This window comes from Pseudophryne corroboree, chromosome 2 (assembly GCF_028390025.1).
Source record: "Pseudophryne corroboree isolate aPseCor3 chromosome 2, aPseCor3.hap2, whole genome shotgun sequence".
Taxonomy (NCBI): domain Eukaryota; kingdom Metazoa; phylum Chordata; class Amphibia; order Anura; family Myobatrachidae; genus Pseudophryne; species Pseudophryne corroboree.
Window position 1 is genome coordinate 517,378,900 of NC_086445.1, and position 21,716 is coordinate 517,400,615.

Genomic DNA, 21,716 nt, shown 5'->3' on the forward strand with positions numbered 1-21,716 from the left:
TGGAAGGGACATCCTGCGTGACACTGCAGTGCCACTCCTAGATGGGCCCGGTGTTTGTGTCGGCCACTAGGGTCGCTAATCTTACTCACACAGCTACCTCATTGCGCCTCTTTTTTTCTTTGCGTCATGTGCTGTTTGGGGAGGGTTTTTTGGAAGGGACATCCTGCGTGACACTGCAGTGCCACTCCTAGATGGGCCCGGTGTTTGAAAAAAACACCCGAATCCAAAACACACCCGAATCCGACAAAAAAAATTCGGTGAGGTTTTGCCAAAACGCGTTCGAACCCAAAACACGGCCGCGGAACCGAACCCAAAACCAAAACCCGAAAAATTTCAGGCGCTCATCTCTAGTTAATACTGCGCCTAATTAGTGCCCCCCTCTCTTTTTTAACCCTTTCTGTAGTGTAGTGACTGCAGGGGAGAGCCAGGGAGCTTCCCTCCAACGGAGCTGTGAGGGAAAATGGCGCCAGTGTGCTGAGGAGATAGGCTCCGCCCCCTTATCTCCCGTTTTTCTATGTATTCTGGCAGGGGTTAAATGCATCCATATAGCCCAGGAGCTATATGTGATGCATTTTTTTTGCCATCCAAGGTGTGTTTATTGCGTCTCAGGGCGCCCCCCCCCCCCCCAGCACCCTCAGTGACCGGAGTGTGAAGTGTGCTGAGAGCAATGGCGCACAGCTGCAGTGCTGTGCGCTACCTTGTTGAAGACAGGACGTCTTCTGCCGCCGATTTTCCGGACCTCTTCTGCCTACTGGCTCTGTAAGGGGGCCGGCGGCGCGGCTCTGGGACCCATCCAAGCTGGGCCTGTGATCGTCCCTCTGGAGCTAATGTCCAGTAGCCTAAGAAGCCCAATCCACTCTGCACGCAGGTGAGTTCGCTTCTTCTCCCCTTAGTCCCTCGATGCAGTGAGCCTGTTGCCAGCAGGTCTCACTGAAAATAAAAAACCTAAACTAAAACTTTCACTAAGAAGCTCAGGAGAGCCCCTAGTGTGCACCCTTCTCGTTCGGGCACAGAGATCTAACTGAGGCTTGGAGGAGGGTCATAGGGGGAGGAGCCAGTGCACACCAGATAGTCCTAAAGCTTTCTTTAGATGTGCCCAGTCTCCTGCGGAGCCGCTATTCCCCATGGTCCTTACGGAGTCCCCAGCATCCACTTAGGACGTTAGAGAAAACGTGATTGGTCTTGATTGGGGGCGTATACTGATACAAGGGTTAGGACTTCTGTGCGAAGTGTGCCAATCACTATGACATATCGGACATTAGGGTCAGCTATGGTTGTAGTGTGCACAAATGGGATGTTACGGTGAATCAGTATAGCTACCCCCTTTTCTTACAGTCAGCGGAAGCAAAAAAGGTTTGGGTAAACTGCTTACCTTGAAGTCGAGAATGTGTACCAGTGAAGTGAGTCTCCTGAAGGAAAACTACATCAGCCTTTTCTCTCCGACAGGCGTATAACATCACTGTATGTTTCTTGGGATAATTAAGCCCATTAACATTCACAGAAAACAATTTAAGCGCCATGTGGCACCAGGAAGTGGTAAAAGGATCAATGGAAACCCCGCCCGGGGAGAAAAGGAAAAGAAAGAAGAAAAGGAGCAGCAAGAAACAAGGAGCAGAGATGTAGAAAAAGAGAAAGTAATAGAAAACCCATACTGGGAAAACCCCCTGAAACATAGGGTCCCATTCAAGGACCGCTACACAGATAATAAACATTATATTTCTAAATAACAAATAAAGGGAGCACAGGGGTAGCGGGAACAAAAAAAAAACCCAATGCAGGAGAAGCAGGTCCTCCCGCACCGCAACAGTGGAGTCCTCCTCTGCTTTCTAAAGGTCTAACCATTCATGTCATATGTGGTGCAAAAAAGAACAAAACCTGGAAACCTTGAACATCAAGTAAAAAACCTTTCTTGCCTGGGAAAAAATAAATGCAGCTAGTGTCCAAATAAGACAACACCTGCTCTAAAGATAAGCTCTAGAGCATTCTTAGGCTGCAGATTATGGGAGATACCACTGTGAAACCTCTGCTCCCCAATACTTGCCTTGCAGAGCACTGGCTACCTAAAGAGTGTAAAATAATGTGTAAAATACATAAAAACTCATGTTAGCCGACAGCAACTCTAAAAGCACTCTGCACTACTAGGACATTAAACTGAACTGTGGCTCCTTTAAGGGGTGGGGTAGCAAAAAACTTTTTGTAAAATGTAATTCCTGGATTCACTCTAAATCCCAACATTTCCATTGTCCTCCTATTAATTGAATAAGAAACATATGGAAAGAAGCAAAAGTATTGTTAAAAAAGAAAAATAGGATAGGAAGAACTGGAAACTGAAAAAAAAAAAAAAAAAATTTAAAAAACAAAACAAACAAAAAACAAAAACAAACAAACATACATAGTACTCTCACAAGTACTCAACAAACTAAAACAAAATACAAGTCAACATGGGAGAAGAAAGGATCAATAAAGCTGCACACATGCTGTAATTTTGAAAATATACATTTATTATAAGTGGGCAAATAAGCCAAAGAGATATCAAACAAAAAATACCCGGTTAAGAACAATAAATTCTAAACTTGGGGTCACTTCTAAAACTGCCCCAAAATATTCACATACATTAAGGCATTTGTTGGTATTCAAAATATTATGGCAAGTTGCACTTGCTTGTCATGTAACACTTCTCGAGAATGAACAACGAACTTGTAAATAAAAACTAAAATCCTAAACAACAAACTTGTAAATACAAAAACAAAACCCTAAATTCACATTTTTCTCATCATGAGGAACCAAATGAGAGCACTGTAGGAATTGGGCTTCTGTGGAATGGAGATGGTATGTCCTCAAAGCGCTTCTTAGAACCTCCATTTCTTTCCACCCATTGATTTAAGCTGCAGTGTACAGATGGCTTCTTTCCAGACCGAGGATAATTCCTACAAAGCAATAATACAGCACATGAGGCAGAGGTGACGTGATAGACCATATTCACAAACATTGCTATGAAAGATATTCTGGTACAATATAGAAATCTAACAAATATAAGAAAACACAAACTTAACATTTTCTTAGGTTGAGGCACCCCCAGGGAGGGTTAGGTTTAGGCTGCGGGAAGGTAGGGTTAGGGGGGCATTGGGGAAAGGCAAGTATACTTACCTTGCCCCTGTCTGTCAGGAGTCTCACCATCGGGATGCCGCAGTCGATATTCTGACCTCCGGCATCCTGGACCCAACCCTTAGATCACTTAAGGTCACTTATGCTAGACTTAAGGTGCATACACACGGAGCGATATAACTGAGCGATTTTGACTATATAGTCAAAATCTCTCAGAAAGTTACTGCATATCTGTCCATGTGTACACAGCCAGCGATAGCGATGCGCGTCCCCGCCAGATCGCTATCACTGCTAAAAATAGACTGTGCAGGCAAGTCAATTTTGGCTAGGTCGCTGGAAAAGAATAAGCATCCCTATGCTTAAATGAGTTAGCCAAAATCGCTCATAGTCAAAATCGCTGGAAAAGTTAGTCAAAATCTCCCAGCCAGTTCAAGGGAAATCTCTCAGTCAAAATCTCTCATAGTCAAAATCTCTCCGTGTGTATGCACCTTTAGTATGGATGAGACAGAATTGCCATCTAGCACAAAGAAAATAAATTTTTGCATCACTGCAATGCTTTTTATCAAATATGGCCTAACTTTCCTTTGTGTATCCTTAAAAAGGGTTTCTGCAAATACTCTAAGGGTGGAATTCAATTGTTTATCATGCCCGATCTTCCATTTAAAAAGTGGAATTCAAATGATATATCGCGCCCAATCTTCTGTCTAAAATGATCCCCGTTATCGTGCATATTGTGCCCATAGTAATCAGGTTTCGTCGTGTAAAGGGTTGGGTGCCTCGCTACTCAAAGGGCAGCAAGCTGAATGAATGATACCATGCCCCCAAGGGCAGAAACAGAACGGGTGTGGAAAGGGGTGAAATGAATTAAATCCCGCCCAAAGTGTCGGGAGATCGGGGGGGGGGGGGGGGGGGGAGGGGGGGGGGGAATAGTGTAAAACGACTAAACCCAACCAAAGTGCTGTGTGTGATGTGGACAGGCTATCTGGTGTGTCAAAGGGACCATGGCCCTCATTCTGAGTTGTTCGCTCGCAAGCTGCTTTTAGCAGCATTGCACACGCTAAGCCGCCGCCTACTGGGAGTGAATCTTAGCTTAGCAAAATTGCGAACGAAAGATTCTCAAAATTGCGAATAGAAATTTATAAGCAGTTTCTGAGTAGCTCGACACTTACTCTGCCACTGCGATCAGTTCAGTCAGTTTCGTTCCTGGTTTGACGTCACAAACACACCCAGCGTTCGCCCAGACACTCCCCCGTTTCTCCAGCCACTCCCGTGTTTTTCCCAGAAACGGGTAGCGTTTTTTCACACACTCCCATAAAACGGCCAGTTTCCGCCCAGAAACACCCACTTCCTGTCAATCACACTACGATCACCAGAACGAAGAAAAAACCTCGTAATGCCGTGAGTAAAATACCAAACTTCTTAGCAAATTTACTTGGCGCAGTCGCAGTGCGAACATTGCGCATGCGCAGTTTGTGGAAAATCGCTGCGATGCGATGAAAAAGAACGAGCGAACAACTCGGAATGAGGGCCCATATGGAGTAACTGGGAAGAGGTAATGTGCAAACAGTAAACTATAATTACACATACTTACCTCACTCAGCTAAGAGACACGTGGGGGTTATTATATCCTGTGTCTACTCCCCTGACTAAGGTGTTGACCCATTGGTGAAAGCTGCTATAAAGTTTGAAAGGGAGATGAAGACATAAATAAGATTTTACTCACCGGTAAATCTATTTCTCGTAGTCCGTAGTGGATGCTGGGAACTCCGTAAGGACCATGGGGAATAGCGGCTCCGCAGGAGACTGGGCACAACTAAAGAAAGCTTTAGGTCACCTGGTGTGCACTGGCTCCTCCCACTATGACCCTCCTCCAAGCCTCAGTTAGGACACTGTGCCCGGACGAGCTGACATAATAAGAAAGGATTTTGAATCCCGGGTAAGACTCATACCAGCCACACCAATCACACCGTATAACTCGTGATACTATACCCAGTTAACAGTATGAATATAACTGAGCCTCTCAACAGATGGCTCAACAATAACCCTTTAGTTAGGCAATAACTATATACAAGTATTGCAGACAATCTGCACTTGGAATGGGCGCCCAGCATCCACTACGGACTACGAGAAATAGATTTACCGGTGAGTAAAATCTTATTTTCTCCGACGTCCTAGTGGATGCTGGGAACTCCGTAAGGACCATGGGGATTATACCAAAGCTCCCAAACGGGCGGGAGAGTGCGGATGACTCTGCAGCACCGAATGAGAGAACTCCAGGTCCTCCTCAGCCAGGGTATCAATTTTGTAGAATTTAGCAAACGTGTTTGCCCCTGACCAAGTTGCAGCTCGGCAAAGTTGGAAAGCCGAGACCCCTCGGGCAGCTGCCCAAGATGAGCCCACCTTCCTTGTGGAATGGCTTTTACAGATTTTGGCTGCGGTAGTCCAGCCGCAGAATACGCCAGCTGAATTGTGCTACAAATCCAGCGAGCAATAGTCTGCTTAGAAGCAGGAGCACCCAGTTTGCTGGGTGCATACAGGATAAACAGCGAGTCAGTTCTCCTGACTCTAGCCGCCCTGGAAACATAATTTTTCAAGGCCCTGACTACGTCCAGTAACTTGGAATCCTCCAAGTCCCTAGTAGTCGCAGGCACTACAATAGGTTGGTTCAAGTGAAAAGCTGATACCACCTTAGGGAGAAACTGGGGACGAGTCCTCAATTCTGCCCTATCCATATGGAAAATCAGATAAGGACTTTTATATGACAAAGCCGCCAATTCTGATACACGCCTGGCCGAAGCCAAGGCCAATAACATGACCACTTTCCGCGTGAGATATTTTAGATCCACGGTTTTTAGTGGCTCACACCAATGTGATTTTAAGAAACTCAACACCACGTTGAGAACCCAAGGTGCCACTGGAGGCACAACCGGGGGCTGAATATGCAGCACTCCTTTTACAATGTCTGAACTTCAGGTACTGAAGCTAGTTCTTTCTGGAAGAAAATCGACAGAGCCGAGATCTGTACCTTAATGGAGCCTAATTTTAGGCCCATAGACACTCCTGCTTGTAGGAAATGCAGAAATCGACCTAGTTGAAATTCCTCTGTTGGGGCCTTTTTTGGCCTCACACCAAGCAACATATTTTCGCCATATGCGGTGATAATGTTTTGCAGTTACATCTTTCCTGGCTTGAATCAGCGTAGGAATGACTTCCTCCGGAATGCCCTTTTCCTTTAGGATCCGGCGTTCAACCGCCATGCCGTCAAAACGTAGCCGCGGTAAGTCTTGGAACAGACAGGGCCCCTGCTGCCGCAGGTCCTGTCTGAGCGGCAGAGGCCATGGGTCCTCTGATATAATTTCTTGAAGTTCTGGGTACCAAGCTCTTCTTGGCCAATCCGGAACCACGAGTATCGTTCTTACTCCTCGCCTTCCTATTATTCTCAGTACTTTTTGTATGAGAGGCAGAGGGGGGGAACACATAAACCGACTGGTACACCCACGGTGTTACCAGAGCGTCCACAGCTATCGCCTGAGGGTCCCTTGACCTGGCGCAATATCTTTTATAGCTTTTTGTTGAGGCGGGACGCCATCATGTCCACCTGTGGCCTTTCCCAATGGTGTACAATCCTTTGGAAGACTTCTGGATGAAATCCCCACTCTCCCGAGAAGATCTTCTTCCCAGTCGTCCACTCCGGGAATGAACACTGCTGACAGTGTTAACACATGATTTTCCGCCCATCGGAGAATCCTTGTGGCTTCTGCCATCGCCATCCTGCTTCTTGTGCCGCCCCGTTGGTTTACATGGGCGACTGCCGTGATGTTGTCTGATTGGATCAGTACCGGCTGGTTTTGAAGCAGAGGCCTTGCCTGACTCAGGGCATTGTAAATGGCCCTCGGTTCCAGAATATTTATGTGTAGGGAAGTGACCTGACTTGACCAAAGTCCCTGGAAGTTTCTTCCCTGTGTGACTGCCCCCCAGCCTCAAAAGGCTGGCATCCATGGTCACTAGGACCTAGTCATGTATACCGAACCTGCGGCCCTCTTGAAGATGGGCACTCTGCAGCCACCACAGTAGAGATACCCTGGTCCTTGAAGACAGGGTTATCAGCCGATGCATCTGAAGATGTGATCCGGACCACTTGTCCAACAGGTCCCACTGAACAGTTCTTGCATGGAACCTACCGAATGGGATTGCTTCGTAGGAAGCTACCATTTTTCCCAGGACTCGCGTGCAATGATGCACCGATACCTGTTTTGGCTTCAGGAGGTCTCTGACTAGAGATGACAGCTCCTTGGCTTTCTCCTCCGGGAGAAACACTTATTTCTGTTCTGTGTCCAGAACCATCCCCAGGAACAGTAGACGTGTCGTAGGAACCAGCTGTGACTTTGGACTGTTTAGAATCCAACCGTGCTGTTGTAGCACTTTCCAAAATAGTGCTACCCCGACTAGCAACTGCTCCTTGGACCTTGCCCTTATAAGGAGATTGTCCAAGTACGGGATAATTAAAACTCCCTTTTTTCGAAGTAGTATCATCATTTCGGCCATTACCTTGGTAAACACCCTTGGTGCCATGTACAGTCCAAACGGCAGTGTCTGGACTTGGTAATGGTAATCCTGTACCACAAATCTGAGGTACTCCTGGCGAAGATGGTAAATGGGGACATGCAGGTAAGCATCCTTGATGTCCCGGGATCCCATGTAATCCCCCTCGTCCAGGCTTGCAATAACCGCCCTGAGCGATTCCATCTTGAACTTGAATTTTTTTATGTATGTGTTCAAGGATTTTAAATATAAAATGGGTCACACCGAACCATGCGGTTTCGGTACCCCAAACCGTGTGGAATAGTAACCCCGTCCTTGTTGAAGTAGGGGCACCTTGAGTATTACCTGCTGGGAATACAGCTTATTAATTGCCTCTAGCGCAGCCTCCCTGCCTGAGGGAGTTGTCGGCAAGGCATATTTGAGGAAACGGCGGGGGGAAGACATCTCGAATTCCAGCTTGTACCCCTGAAATACTACTTGAATGAAACAGGGATCCACCTGTGAGCGAGCCCACTGATCGCTGAAATTTTTGAGACGGCCCCCCACCGTACCTGGCTACACCTGTGGAGCCCCCGCGTCATGCTGTGGACTCAGAGGAAGCGAGAGAAGAATTTTGATTCTGGGAATAGGCTGACTGGTGCAGCTTTTTCCCTCTTCCCATGTCTCTGTACAGAAAGGAAGCGCCTTTGACCCGCTTGCTTTTCTGAAGCCGAAAGGACTGTACCTGATAATACAGTGCTTTCTTAGTCTGTGAGGAAACCTGAGGTAAAAATATTTCTTCCCAGCTGTTGCTGTGGATACGAGGTCCCAGAGACCATCCCCAAATAATTCCTCACCCTTATAAGGCAGAATCTCTATGCGCCTTTTAAAGTCAGCATCACCTGTCCAGTGACAGGTCTCTAATACCCTCCTGACAGAATGGACATTACATTCATTTTGGATGCCAGCCGGCAAAATATTCCTCTGTGCATCCCTCATATACAAGACGACGTCTTTAATATGTTCTTATGTTTGACAGGGTCACCGACCACGCTGCAGCAGCACGATCTGCAGGTCTCAGTCTAGTACCTGAGTGTGTAAATACAGACTTCAGGATAGCCTCCTGCTTTTTATCAAGAGGTACCTTCAAAGTGGCCGTTCCTAAAACGGCAGTGCCACCTTTTTTGACAACCGTGTGAGCGCCTTATCCACCCTAGGGGATATCTCCCAGCGTAACTTATCCTCTGGCGGGAAAGGGTACGCCATCAGTAACTTTTTAGAAATTACCAGTTTCTTATCGGGGGGAACCCACGCTTTTCACACACTTCATTCATTCATCTGATGGGGGAACAAAACACTGCCTGCTTTTTCTCCCCAAACCTAAAACCCCTTTTATGTGGTACTTGGGTTAATGTCAGAAATGTGTAACACATTTTTCATTGCCGAGATCATGCAACGGATGTTCCTAGTGGATTGTGTATATGTCTCAACCTTGTCGACACTGGAGTCAGACTCCGTGTCGACATCTGTGTCTGCCATCTGAGTGAGCGGGCGTTTTTGAGCCCCTGATGGCCTTTGAGACGCCTGGGCAGGCGCGGACTGAGAAGCCGGCTGTCCCACAGCTGTTACGTCATCCACCCTTTTATGTAAGGAGTTGACACTGTCGGTTAATACCTTTCACCTACCCATCCACTCTGGTGTCGGCCCCACAGGTGGCGACATCACATTTATCGGCATCTGCTCCGTCACCATATAAGCCTCCTCATTAAACATGTCGACACAGCCGTACCGACACAGCGCACACACACAGGGAATGCTCTGACTGAGGACAGGACCCCACAAAGCCCTTTGGGGAGACAGAGAGAGAGTATGCCAGCACACACCAGAGCGCTATATAATGTGGGGATTAACACTATAACTGAGTGAAATTTCCCCAATAGCTGCTTGTATATATAATATTGCGCCTAAATTTAGTGCCCCCCCTCTCTTTTTAACCCTTTGAGCCTGGAAACTACAGGGAGAGCCTGGGGAGCTTTCTTCCAGCTGCACTGTGAAGAGAAAATGGCGCCAGTGTGTCTGAGGGAGATAGCTCCGCCCCTTTTTCGCGGACTTTTCTCTCGCTTTTTTCTGGATTCTGGCAGGGGTATTTACCACATATATAGCCTCTGGGGCTATATATTGTGGTATTTTTGCCAGCCAAGGTGTTTTTATTGCTGCTCAGGGCACCCCCCCCAAGCGCCTGCACCCTCAGTGACCGGAGTGTGAAGTGTGTATGAGGAGCAATGGCGCACAGCTGCAGTGCTGTGCGCTACCTTGGTGAAGACTGATGTCTTCTGCCGCCGATTTTCCGGACCTCTTCTTGCTTCTGGCTCTGTAAGGGGGGCGGCGGCGCGGCTCCGGGACCGAACACCAAGGCTGGGCCTGCGGTCGATCCCTCTGGAGCTAATGGTGTCCAGTAGCCTAAGAAGCCCAAGCTGGCTGCAAGCAGGCAGGTTCGCTTCTTCTCCCCTTAGTCCCTCGCTGCAGTGAGCCTGTTGCCAGCAGGTCTCACTGAAAATAAAAAACCTAATTCTATACTTTCTTTCTAGAAGCTCAGGAGAGCCCCTAGTGTGCATCCAACTTCGGCCGGGCACAAAATCTAACTGAGGCTTGGAGGAGGGTCATAGTGGGAGGAGCCAGTGCACACCAGGTGACCTAAAGCTTTCTTTAGTTGTGCCCAGTCTCCAGCGGAGCCGCTATTCCCCATGGTCCTTACGGAGTTCCCAGCATCCACTAGGACGTCAGAGAAACTATACTTAGCCTTTAAACTAACACCTAAAAGATTCTCTGAAGCATGACCTTCGGTAACTACTTACACCATTTCCATATTTCTATAATGTTTTCAAGCAATTGCAATAATTATAAGGAACAATGCCGTCAGAGGCAGAAAGAAATATGTTGGCAACCAGAGCCGGCGCAACCCGCTCAGCAGAGTCTGCAAAGCAGGGAGGCGCTGGCCAAGAGAGGCGCTCTCCCTGCTCCGAGACTCTGCTGCTGTGCGCTGCTGCTGCCGGCTGCCACAGCACCTGTCACAGTCACACTGTATAGGCAGTGTTGCCGGCAGCAAGAGGCTCGAGTCCACTCCACCAGCTGATCTTCCCTCCCTTCCCCAATCAGCAGAGCACGCAGGAGGGGTTTCACTCCTTCGTCCGCACAGGCTGTCCACTTTCACTTTCTGTTCCACTTCCTGGCTGCTTGTGATTTATAACATGAAGATGTTCTCCGTACTCCCTGCGCTCGAGCCCTCCCCCTCTACAACATGCTGATGCAGGAGCTTGAGTGTGGTCAGAGCAGGCCGACTCTGGCAAAAGTGAGTTTAACTCTTGGAAAACTTTGTTTTCTAATGTATTGAATGCTGCTGCTGTGTGTGCTTTCTATTTGTATTTTTTTTTTTTACCAGAGCTGTATCTATCTATCTATCTATCTTACTGTGGGCATGTGTATAAGTGGCACAGATGCGGTGGGCATTATTGTGTGTATAAGCGGCACTGCTACCGTGGGTATTATTGTGTGTGTAAGCGGCACTGCTACCGTGGGCATTATTGTGTGTGTAAGCGGCACTGCTACCGTGGGCATTATTGTATGTATAAGATGCACTGCTACCGTGGGCATTATTGTGTGTGTAAGCGGCACTGCTACCGTGGGCATTATTGTATGTATAAGATGCACTGCTACCGTAGGCATTATTGTGTGTGTAAGCGGCACTGCTACCGTGGGCATTATTGTATGTATAAGATGCACTGCTACCGTGGGAATTATTATGTGTGTAAGCGGCACTGCTACCGTGGGCATTATTATGTGTGTAAGCGGCACTGCTACCATGGGCATTATTATGTGTGTAAGCGGCACTGCTACCATGGGCATTATTATGTAAGCGGCACTGCTACCATGGGCATTATTGTGTGTGTAAGCGGCACTGATTCCGTGGGCATTATTATGTGTGTAAGCGGCACTGCTACCGTGGGCATTATTATGTGTGTAAGTGGCACTGCTACCATGGGCATTATTATGTGTGTAAGCGGCACTGCTACCATGGGCATTATTATGTGTGTAAGCGGCACTGCTACCATGGGCATTATTATGTGTGTAAGCGGCACTGCTTACTGTGTGTAAGTGGCACTGCTACCGTGGGTATTATTGTGTGTATAAGCGGCACTGATACTGTGGGCATTATTATGTGTAACTGTATACGTGTCACTGATACCGTGGGCATTATTATGTGTATAAGCGTCACTGCTACCGTGGGTTTTAGTGTGTGTATAAGATGCACTGCTACCATGGGCATTATTGTATGTATAAGATGCACTGCTACCGTGGGCATTATTGTGTGTGTAAGCGGCACTGCTACCGTGGGCATTATTGTATGTATAAGATGCACTGCTACCGTGGGCATTATTATGTGTGTAAGCGGCACTGATACTGTGGGCATTATTATGTGTGTAAGCGGCACTGCTACCATGGGCATTATTGTGTGTGTAAGCGGCACTGCTACCATGGGCATTATTGTGTGTGTAAGCGGCACTGCTACCGTGGGCATTATTATGTGTGTAAGCGGCACTGCTACCATGGGCATTATTATGTGTGTAAGCGGCACTGCTACTGTGGGCATTATTATGTGTGTAAGTGGCACTGCTACCGTGGGTATTATTGTGTGTATAAGCGGCACTGATACTGTGGGCATTATTATGTGTAACTGTATACGTGTCACTGATACCGTGGGCATTATTATGTGTATAAGCGTCACTGCTACCGTGGGCTTTAGTGTGTGTATAAGATGCACTGCTACCATGGGCATTATTGTGTGTATAAGCGGCAATGCTACTGTGAGTATTATTATGTGTGTAAGCGGCACTGCTACCGCGGGCATTATTGTGTGTATAAGCGGCACTGACACTGTGGGCATTATTATGTGTAACTGTATACGTGGCACTGATACCGTGGGCATTATTATGTGTATAAGCAGCACTGCTATCATGGGAATGGTGTATATGGGGCACTACTGTATAGCATAACGTGAATAAGGGGCAGTACTGTATAACATAATATGAAATAGGGGCACTACATGCGGTGTAATGATGATACTTTTGTGCTACTGTGTGGTGTAATTTGAACTGGGGTTACCATTTGCCACTTCCTAGTGACCCCTTTTTTGCAGCGCGCGCCTTTGGCGCGCACTGTTACTTTAGACAGTATGGGGGTTAGGGCACAAATATGTATTTCCTCCAACTCTCCAGGGTCACTTTAAGCCCTGAATAAGGGGCACTACTGTGGGTCGTAAAGTGACTAAGGGGCACTACTATGTGGTATAATATGAATCAGGAACACTGCGTGTGGTGTAATGTGAATAACATTGTACTGTGCGATGTAATGTGAATTTGGGGTACAATTGTGTGGGCACACCCCTTCCTTGTGAGACCACACGTGCCTTCAGTGTGTGCTTTCCCTTTATTAAGTATTGGAGAGAGGGCGCAAATTTATAGTTTGCAGGGAGGCGCCAAACACCCTAGCACTGGCCCTGTTGGCAACACATTTTTGCTTTGCATTACTGTACCTCCTCGTAAAATTAGTCGGGTGCTGCCAGTTCTGACTGTCTTTGCTGTTGATTCGCTTCAATAAAGAGGCCAACTCATAACAGGGATCTATATACAGAAGCAGAGAGTTAGAGACAAAATTATCTGAGGAGGAATGTAAACAGTTACAACATTCAAAATTCAGGAAACACCACTGTTTTTTTATCATTAGAAATACATTTAATCCATCAGTTCATTGTTTAGCCAAATGCTTAACTGATTTGAAGAACTAATTTTACATATAAATTGATAAAGAGCCAAACTGGAAGACACACAAGCAAGAAGACACCTGACAACTCATTAGTGGAAATGTGTTTTCTACAGGAAGAAAAAAATATATCACACTTTACCATCTTGCAGTCTGATGTAAGAATCTGGCCTTGGCGGATGCCAGGAGAATGTTTTCTGTCTGAATGTATACTCCAGACTATAAAGCTTGGTGGAGGAGAATATTACTGGGCTGTTTTCATTGTTTTACCTGCATCCCTTTGATCCAGTGAAAGGAAATCTTATTGATGCAGCATACAAAAGACATTCTAGAGAATTGTGTGCTTTCTACTTTGTAGCAACAGTTTGGAGAAGGCATTTTTCGGAGTCAGCATTACAATGCCCCCGTGCACAAAGTCACAGCCATCAAAACATGGTTTGCAGAGTATGGAAGTACTGGACTGACCACAAACCCATTGCTCACCTCTAGAATTAATCATAACATCAACTGAGAGCCAGATACCATCACCAAATGTCACTGCCCAGCCTTGCTAATGCTCTTGAGGCTGAATAAATGCAAAACCCAAGTGAATCTCAAGTGGAACTATTTTCCAGAAGTATGTTACAGCAGCACAATGCAACTTTGTCCTTAACAGTCTGTTTCATTTGTCCAGATATCACAACTTTCATAATATAAAACCATTTATTTTTTGCCAATCCCTAGCACTAATCTAACATACTGTAGTCCAACTTGCTATTTGATTGGCCTGCTGGCTCACCATTGATCATCCCACCCACACGTATCTGCAGTTTATTTTTTTTTTTAAAGACTAAGCGCCACCCCTGCTCTATGCTAAGTTAGCTGGTTTCAAACCTATGGTTTTGCTTCCCTGAGGCTAACATTTCTCCTCTTCACTATTTAACCACTTGCCTGACAAGGTCGCATCACACTAGGATGGGCTTTAACTTATATATGGTCTCATCTGATGTTGCTGCTGGAAGACAATTTTCCAGCAGCTGCAGTTCACAAAGTGATCTCGTGGACCCACTGCTTCCTGTAACTCCCCCTACCCCCAGTGCCTGCTGTGCAGCTGATCACTGCTCATCGGGCAGCCCGGCAGTACCCCCACCCCACGACAGAAATTAAGAGCTGCTGGGAAAATGTAAAAAAGCAGCACTCCCCTTCCCTGTGAACACTGGATGGCTGCTCTGCAGTTACCGGGAAAATGTAGAGTCACGATGGTTCAATATATCGACCATCAATGTTTGTACAGAGGTTTATAGATTTTTTTTTATTGTGTTGTATAGGTTTTAAATAAATGTTCTTAACCTAATTCAATCATAAACAAAAATGACAATTTGCAAGCAGTTTTAGGGAAAAATATTAGCCAGTAATTGGTCAAAGCTGATTTTGCCCAGGTGTTCTGACTAACTGTAGCTCATTCAGTCTAGAATCTACTTTCCATTCTTGATTATGTTGGCACTTACCAAAGATAGAAAAGACTCTCTTGATGAAAGAATATGGTAGACCAGGCACTATGGTGGCCACTACCTTGATTGCTTATCCTTTAACTGTAACCAATAAGAGGGTTCTGTCATGCAGTTCAGTGGTTTTGGGTATTAAACAAATTGGAACCTTAAAAGAAGCTTAGGATCCCGGCATCTGTATGGTGACTGGCGAGATCTCAAATGCCGATCCAACAAACCCAACCCCACAATAGGCAGGGCAAACCTATCGAGCATGAGTCAGGCTGCAGTCCATGAACTCCTGTAGCAGGGGACACTGGGCCTGCAAAAACGCACATCTTTGCACTGAAAACATTCTGGTCAGCTTCATTCCTTTGAAAGGCCCATTTTTCATCATTGCACTCTCATCTGGAACCCCATTTTGCCTTAGACATTTCCTGGAAAGCCTCAAATCTCTCCACAGGAATGACAAGTTCCTCACGTTCGTGGATCACTCTGCATGTTCTACCTCCGTAATCCTTGTTCCAACCACAGGTGAAATGATCTATCGCTAGAATCTCTAGGATTCATCGATTCATTTCCAAATTAGCTGGTTGCAGACACTCCTTAAAAACCTTCAAACAAAAGAGCTGCGACCTAACCGGTTTCTCCCTATCCCATAGACTGACTCCAATTCGAGCCAAAAATCTCCTACTTCAAGTGCTGATAGTCTACCACCTATAATTCATCAAAACCCACATAGGTCTCCAAAGTTTCATTATTATTATTATCATCATCGATTTTTTTATGTGGCGTCACAAGGGTTCCACAGCGCCTAAAGGTGCATACACACAGAGCGATTATGGCTAAAGGCCGATTTTTACTTTGCGATTTCCCTTGAACTCCCTGGAGCCCAAAACCACAGATATTGACTGTGCACGTGGTGCAATTTTGGCTATGTACAATTTTGACTATATACAATTTTAACTATACTAGAAACTAGATTGTACACAACATAGTCAAAATTGCCATGCCTGCACAGTCTATTTTTCCTTGCGATCAGAGCCGGATTAATGGGTGGGGGGTCCTGGGAGTAAGTACCCCGGGCCCCCTTTCTAAAAGGGGTCCCCCTCCGCAGATCGGATATCTTTTACCGACCTGCGGGTATACTGCGCTCCCGGCTCCCCACAGTGGCATACATACATACATACACACACATATACATACACACACATACATATACACACGCACACACACACAAACTGATTTTCTAGCACTCCAACTGAATGAATATTAGATAACATGCTCCGGTGCCCTCCCACAAGACCTCACAACCCATCAATATAACAAACTTACGTGAACGCGGCACTCTGGAGACTGGTATAAAGCATGCAAACAGTGGTGCGTTTTAATTCATCAACAGTTCAGGGCACGGGCACCCCTTCATCAGGACACTGTGACGGGGTCTCCGTGTCCCGAAGCGTTGATGATCAATTAAAACGTGTATATATATATATATATATATATATATATATATATATATATATATATATATATACACAGGTTGAGTATCCCATATCCAAATATTCCGAAATACGGAATATTCCGAAATACGGACTTTTTTGAGTGAGAGTGAGATAGTGAAACCTTTGTTTTTTGATGGCTCAATGTACACAAACTTTGTTTAATACACAAAGTTATTAAAAATATTGTATTAAATGACCTTCAGTCTGTGTGTATAAGGTGTATATGAAACATAAATGAATTGTGTGAATGTAGACACACTTTGTTTAATGCACAAAGTTATAAAAAATATTGGCTAAAATTACCTTCAGGCTGTGTGTATAAGGTGTATATGTAACATAAATGCATTCTGTGCTTAGATTTAGGTCCCATCGCCATGATATCTCATTATGGTATGCAATTATTCCAAAATACGGAAAAATCCCATATCCAAAATACCTCTGGTCCCAAGCATTTTGGATAAGGGAGACTCAACCTGTATATATATATATATATATATATATATATATATATATATATATATATATATATATATATATATATATATATATATATATAAAATATAAGAATTTACTCACCGGTAATTCTATTTCTCGTAGTCCGTAGTGGATGCTGGGTACTCCGTAAGGACCATGGGGAATAGACGGGCTCCGCAGGAGACTGGGCACTTCTTTAAAGAAAAGATTAGGTACTACATCTGGTGTGCACTGGCTCCTCCCTCTATGCCCCTCCTCCAGACCTCAGTTAGGGAAACTGTGCCCGGAAGAGTTGACATTACAAGGAAAGGATTTGGAATCCAGGGTAAGACTCATACCAGCCACACCAATCACACCGTACAACTCGTGATAACTATACCCAGTTAACAGTATGAACAACAACTGAGCCTCATTAAACTGATGGCTCAGAACAAAAAACCCTATAGTTAAGCAATAACTATATACAAGTATTGCAGAATTCCGCACTTGGGATGGGCGCCCAGCATCCACTACGGACTACGAGAAATAGAATTACCGGTGAGTAAATTCTTATTTTCTCTGACGTCCTAGTGGATGCTGGGTACTCCGTAAGGACCATGGGGATTATACCAAAGCTCCCAAACGGGCGGGAGAGTGCGGATGACTCTGCAGCACCGAATGAGCAAACTCAAGGTCCTCCTCAGCCAGGGTATCAAATTGTAGAATGTTGCAAACGTGTTTGACCCCGACCAGGTAGCAGCTCGGCAAAGTTGTAATGCCGAGACCCCTTGGGCAGCCGCCCAATAAGAGCCCCCTTCCTTGTGGAATGGGCTTTTACTGATTTAGGATGCGGCAGTCCAGCCGCAGAATGTGCAAGTTGAATTGTGCTACAGATCCAGCGAGCAATAGTCTGCTTAGAAGCAGGAGCACCCAGCTTGTTGGGTGCATGCAGGATAAACAGCGAGTCAGAATTTCTGACTCTAGCCGTCCTGGAAACATAGATTTACAGGGCCCCGACTACGTCCAGCAACTTGGAATCCTCCAAGTCCCGAGTAGCTGCAGGCACCACAATAGGTTGGTTCAAATGAAACGCTGATACCACCTTAGGGAGAAATTGGGGACGAATCCTCAATTCTGCCCTGTCCATATGGAAGATCAGATAAGGGCTTTTACATGACAAAGCCGCCAATTCTGACACACGCCTAGCCGAAGCCAAGGCCAAACACATGACCACTTTCCACGTGAGATACTTCAACTCCACGGTCAGAAGTGGCTCAAAACAATGTGATTTTAGGAAATCCAACACTACGTTGAGATCCCAAGGTGCCACTGGAGGCACAAAGGGGGGCTGAATATACAGCACTCCCTTAACAACGTCTGAACTTCAGGCAGCGTCTTTCCTAGCCTTTAACAGCGTAGGAATCACTTCTTCTGGAACGCCCTTTTCCGTTAGGATCCGGCGTTCAACCGCCAAGCCTTCCAATGCAGCCGCAGTAAGTCTTGGAACAGACAGGGCCCCTGCAGTAGCAGGTCCTGTCTGAGAGACAGAGGCCATGGGTCCTCCGAGATCATTTCCTGTAGTTCTGGGTACCAAGTTCTTCTTGGCCAATCCGGAACTACGAGTATAGTTCTTACTCTTCTCTTACTTACTATCCTCAGTACCTTGGGTATGAGAGGAAGAGGAGGGAACACATAAACCGACTGGTACACCCACGGTGTCACTAGTGCGTACACAGCTATCGCCTGAGGGTCTCTTGACCTGGCGCAATACTTTTTTAGCTTTTTGTTGAGGCGGGACGCCATCATGTCCACCTGTGGCCGTTCCCAACGGTTCACAATCTGCGTGAAGACTTCTGGATGAAGTCCCCACTCTCCCGGGTGGAGGTCGTGCCTGCTGAGGAAGTCTGCGTCCTAGTTGTTAGCACGTGATACTCCGCCCATCGGAGAATCCTTGTGGCTACTGCCAACGCCATCCTGCTTCTTGTGCCGCCTTGTCGGTTTACATGGGCGACAGCCGTGAAGTTGTCTGACTGAATCAGCACCGGCTGGTTTTGAAGCAGGGGTTCTGCTTGACTTAGGGCATTGTAAATGGCTCTTAGGTCCAGAATATTTATGTGTAGGGAAGTCTCCTGACTCGACCATTGTCCTTGGAAGTTTCTTCCCTGAGTGACTGCTCCCCAACCTCGGAGGCTTGCATCCGTGGTCACCAGGACCCAGTCCTGAATGCCGAATCTGCGGCCCTCGAGAAGATGAGCACTCTGCAGCCACCACAGCAGAGACACCCTGGCCCTCGGGGACAGGGTGATCAGCCGATGCATCTGAAGATGCGATCCTCACTTGTCTAACAGGTCCCACTGAAAATTCCTTGCATGGAACCTGCCGAAGGGAATTGCTTCGTAAGAAGCTACCATCTTTTCCAGGACTCGCGTGCAATGATGCACCGACACCTGTTTTGGTTTCCGGAGGTCTCTTACCAGAGATGACAACTCCTTGGCCTTCTCCTCCGGGAGAAAGACCTTCTTCTGTTCTGTGTCCAGAAACATGCCCAATATCAGCAGACGCGTCGTAGGAACCCGCTGCGACTTTGGGATATTCAGAATCCAGCCGTGCTGTTGTAGCACTTCCTGAGATAGTGCTACTCCGATCAACGACTGCTCCTTGGACCTCGCCTTTATAAGGAGATCGTCCAAGTACGGGATAATTATAACTCCCTTCTTTCGAAGGAGTATCATCATTTTGGCCATTACCTTGGAACACACCCTCGGTGCCGTGGACAGACCAAACGGCAACGTCTGGAATTGGTAATGGCAGTTCTGTACCACAACCCTGAGGTACTCCTGGTGAGGTGGGTAAATGGGGACATGTAGGTAAGCATCCATGATGTCCAGTGACACCATAATATCCCCCTCTTCCAGGCTTGCAATAACCGCTCTGAGCGATTCTATTTTGAACTTGAACTTCCTTATATAAGTGTTCAAGGATTTCAATTTTAGAATGGGTATCACCAAACCGTCTGGTTTCGGTATCACAAACATTGTGGAATAGTAACCTCGTCCCTGTTGAAGGAGAGGAACTTTGATTATCACCTGCTGGAGGTACAGCTTGTGAATTGCCGCCAGTACTACCTCCCTTTCCGTGGGAGTAGCAGGCAAGGCTGATTTGAGGTAACGGCGAAGGGGAGACGTCTCGAACTCCAGCTTGTATCCCTGAGATACCTGTAGAGCCCAGAGATCCACCTGTGAGCGAACCCACTGGTCGCTGAAGTTCCGGAGACGGGCCCCCACCGCACCTGGCTCCACCTGTGGAGCCCCAGCGTCATGCGGTGGACTTAGTGGAAGCAGGGGAGGATATTTGTTCCTGGGAACTGGCTGTCTGGAGCAGCTTTTTCCCTCTACCCCTGCCTCTGGGCAGAAAAGACGCGCCTCTGACCCGCTTGCCTTTCTGAGGCCGAAAGGACTGTATTTGATAATACGGTGCTTTCTTAGGCTGTGAGGGGACCTGAGGTAAAAAAGTCGACTTCCCAGCTGTTGCTGTGGACACGAGGTCCGAGAGACCGTCCCCAAACAATTCCTCACCCTTATAAGGCAAAACTTCCATGTGCCTTTTAGAATCAGCATCACCTGTCCACTGCCGAGTCCATAATACTCTCCTGGCAGAAATGGACATTGCATTAATTCTAGATGCCAGCCGGCAAATGTCCCTCTGTGCATCTCTCATATATAAGACTACGTCTTTAATATGCTCTATAGTTAGCAAAATAGTATCTCTGTCAAGGGAATCAATATTATCTGACAGGGAATCAGACCATGCTGCTGCAGCACTACACATCCATGCTGAAGCAATAGCAGGTCTCAGTATAGTACCTGAGTGTGTATACACAGACTTCAGGATAGCCTCCTGCTTTCTATCTGCAGGCTCCTTTAAGGCGGCCGTATCCTGAGACGGCAGTGCCACCTTTTTTGATAAGCGTGTGAGCGCCTTTTCCACCCTAGGGGATGTCTCCCAGCGTAACCTATCCGTTGGCGGGAAAGGGTACGCCATTAGTAACCGCTTAGAAATCACTAGTTTCTTATCTGGGGAACCCCACGCTTCTTCACACAATTCATTTAACTCATCAGATGGGGGAAAAGTCACTGGCTGCTTTTTCTCCCCAAACATAATACCCTTTTTTGTGGTAACCGGGTTAATGTCAGAAATGTGCAACACATTTTTCATTGCCGTAATCATACATCGGATGGCCCTTGTGGATTGTACATTAGTCTCATCCTCGTCGACACTGGAGTCAGACTCTGTGTCGACATCTGTGTCTGCCATCTGAGGTAGCGGGCGTTTTTGAGCCCCTGATGGCCTCTGAGATGCCTGGGCAGGCGCGGGCTGAGATGCCGGCTGTCCCAAAGCTGCGTCATCGAACCTTTTATGCAAGGAGTTGACACTGTCGGTTAATACCTTCCACATATCCATCCACTCAGGTGTCGGCCCCGCAGGGGGCGACATCACACTTATCGGCACCTGCTCCGCCTCCACGTAAGTGTCCTCATCAAACATGTCGACACAGCCGTACCGACACACCGCACACACACACAGGGAATGCTCTGACTGAGGACAGGACCCCACAAAGTCCTTTGGGGAGACAGAGAGAGAGTATGCCAGCACACACCAGAGCGCTATATAACAGAGGGATATACACTATGCACAAAGTGAATTTTCCCCCTATAGCTGCTTATATCACAATTTGCGCCTAAATTTATGTGCCCCCCCTCTCTTTTTTATCCTCTCTGTAGTGTCTACTGCAGGGGAGAGCCTGGGGAGCGTCCTTACAGCTGAGCTGTGAAGAGAAAATGGCGCTGGC

The 21,716-nt window shown here is 46.7% G+C and overlaps 1 protein-coding gene across 2 annotated transcripts in view; it reads right to left on the reverse strand.

Annotated features, from left to right (window-relative positions):
• Window positions 1-2,480: 2,480 nt before the first annotated feature.
• The window catches only part of S100PBP (S100P binding protein), a 101,695-nt gene continuing 82,459 nt past the window's right edge, over window positions 2,481-21,716 (reverse strand). For both annotated transcript variants that reach the window (XM_063954140.1, XM_063954141.1), the window contains exons 5-6: window positions 13,217-13,304; window positions 2,481-2,927 (exon numbers count right to left, since the gene is read on the reverse strand). In XM_063954140.1, the coding sequence (XP_063810210.1) occupies window positions 2,774-2,927; window positions 13,217-13,304 (242 nt within the window). In that variant the 3' untranslated portion in view covers window positions 2,481-2,773. The remainder of the gene's footprint in view (window positions 2,928-13,216; window positions 13,305-21,716) is intronic.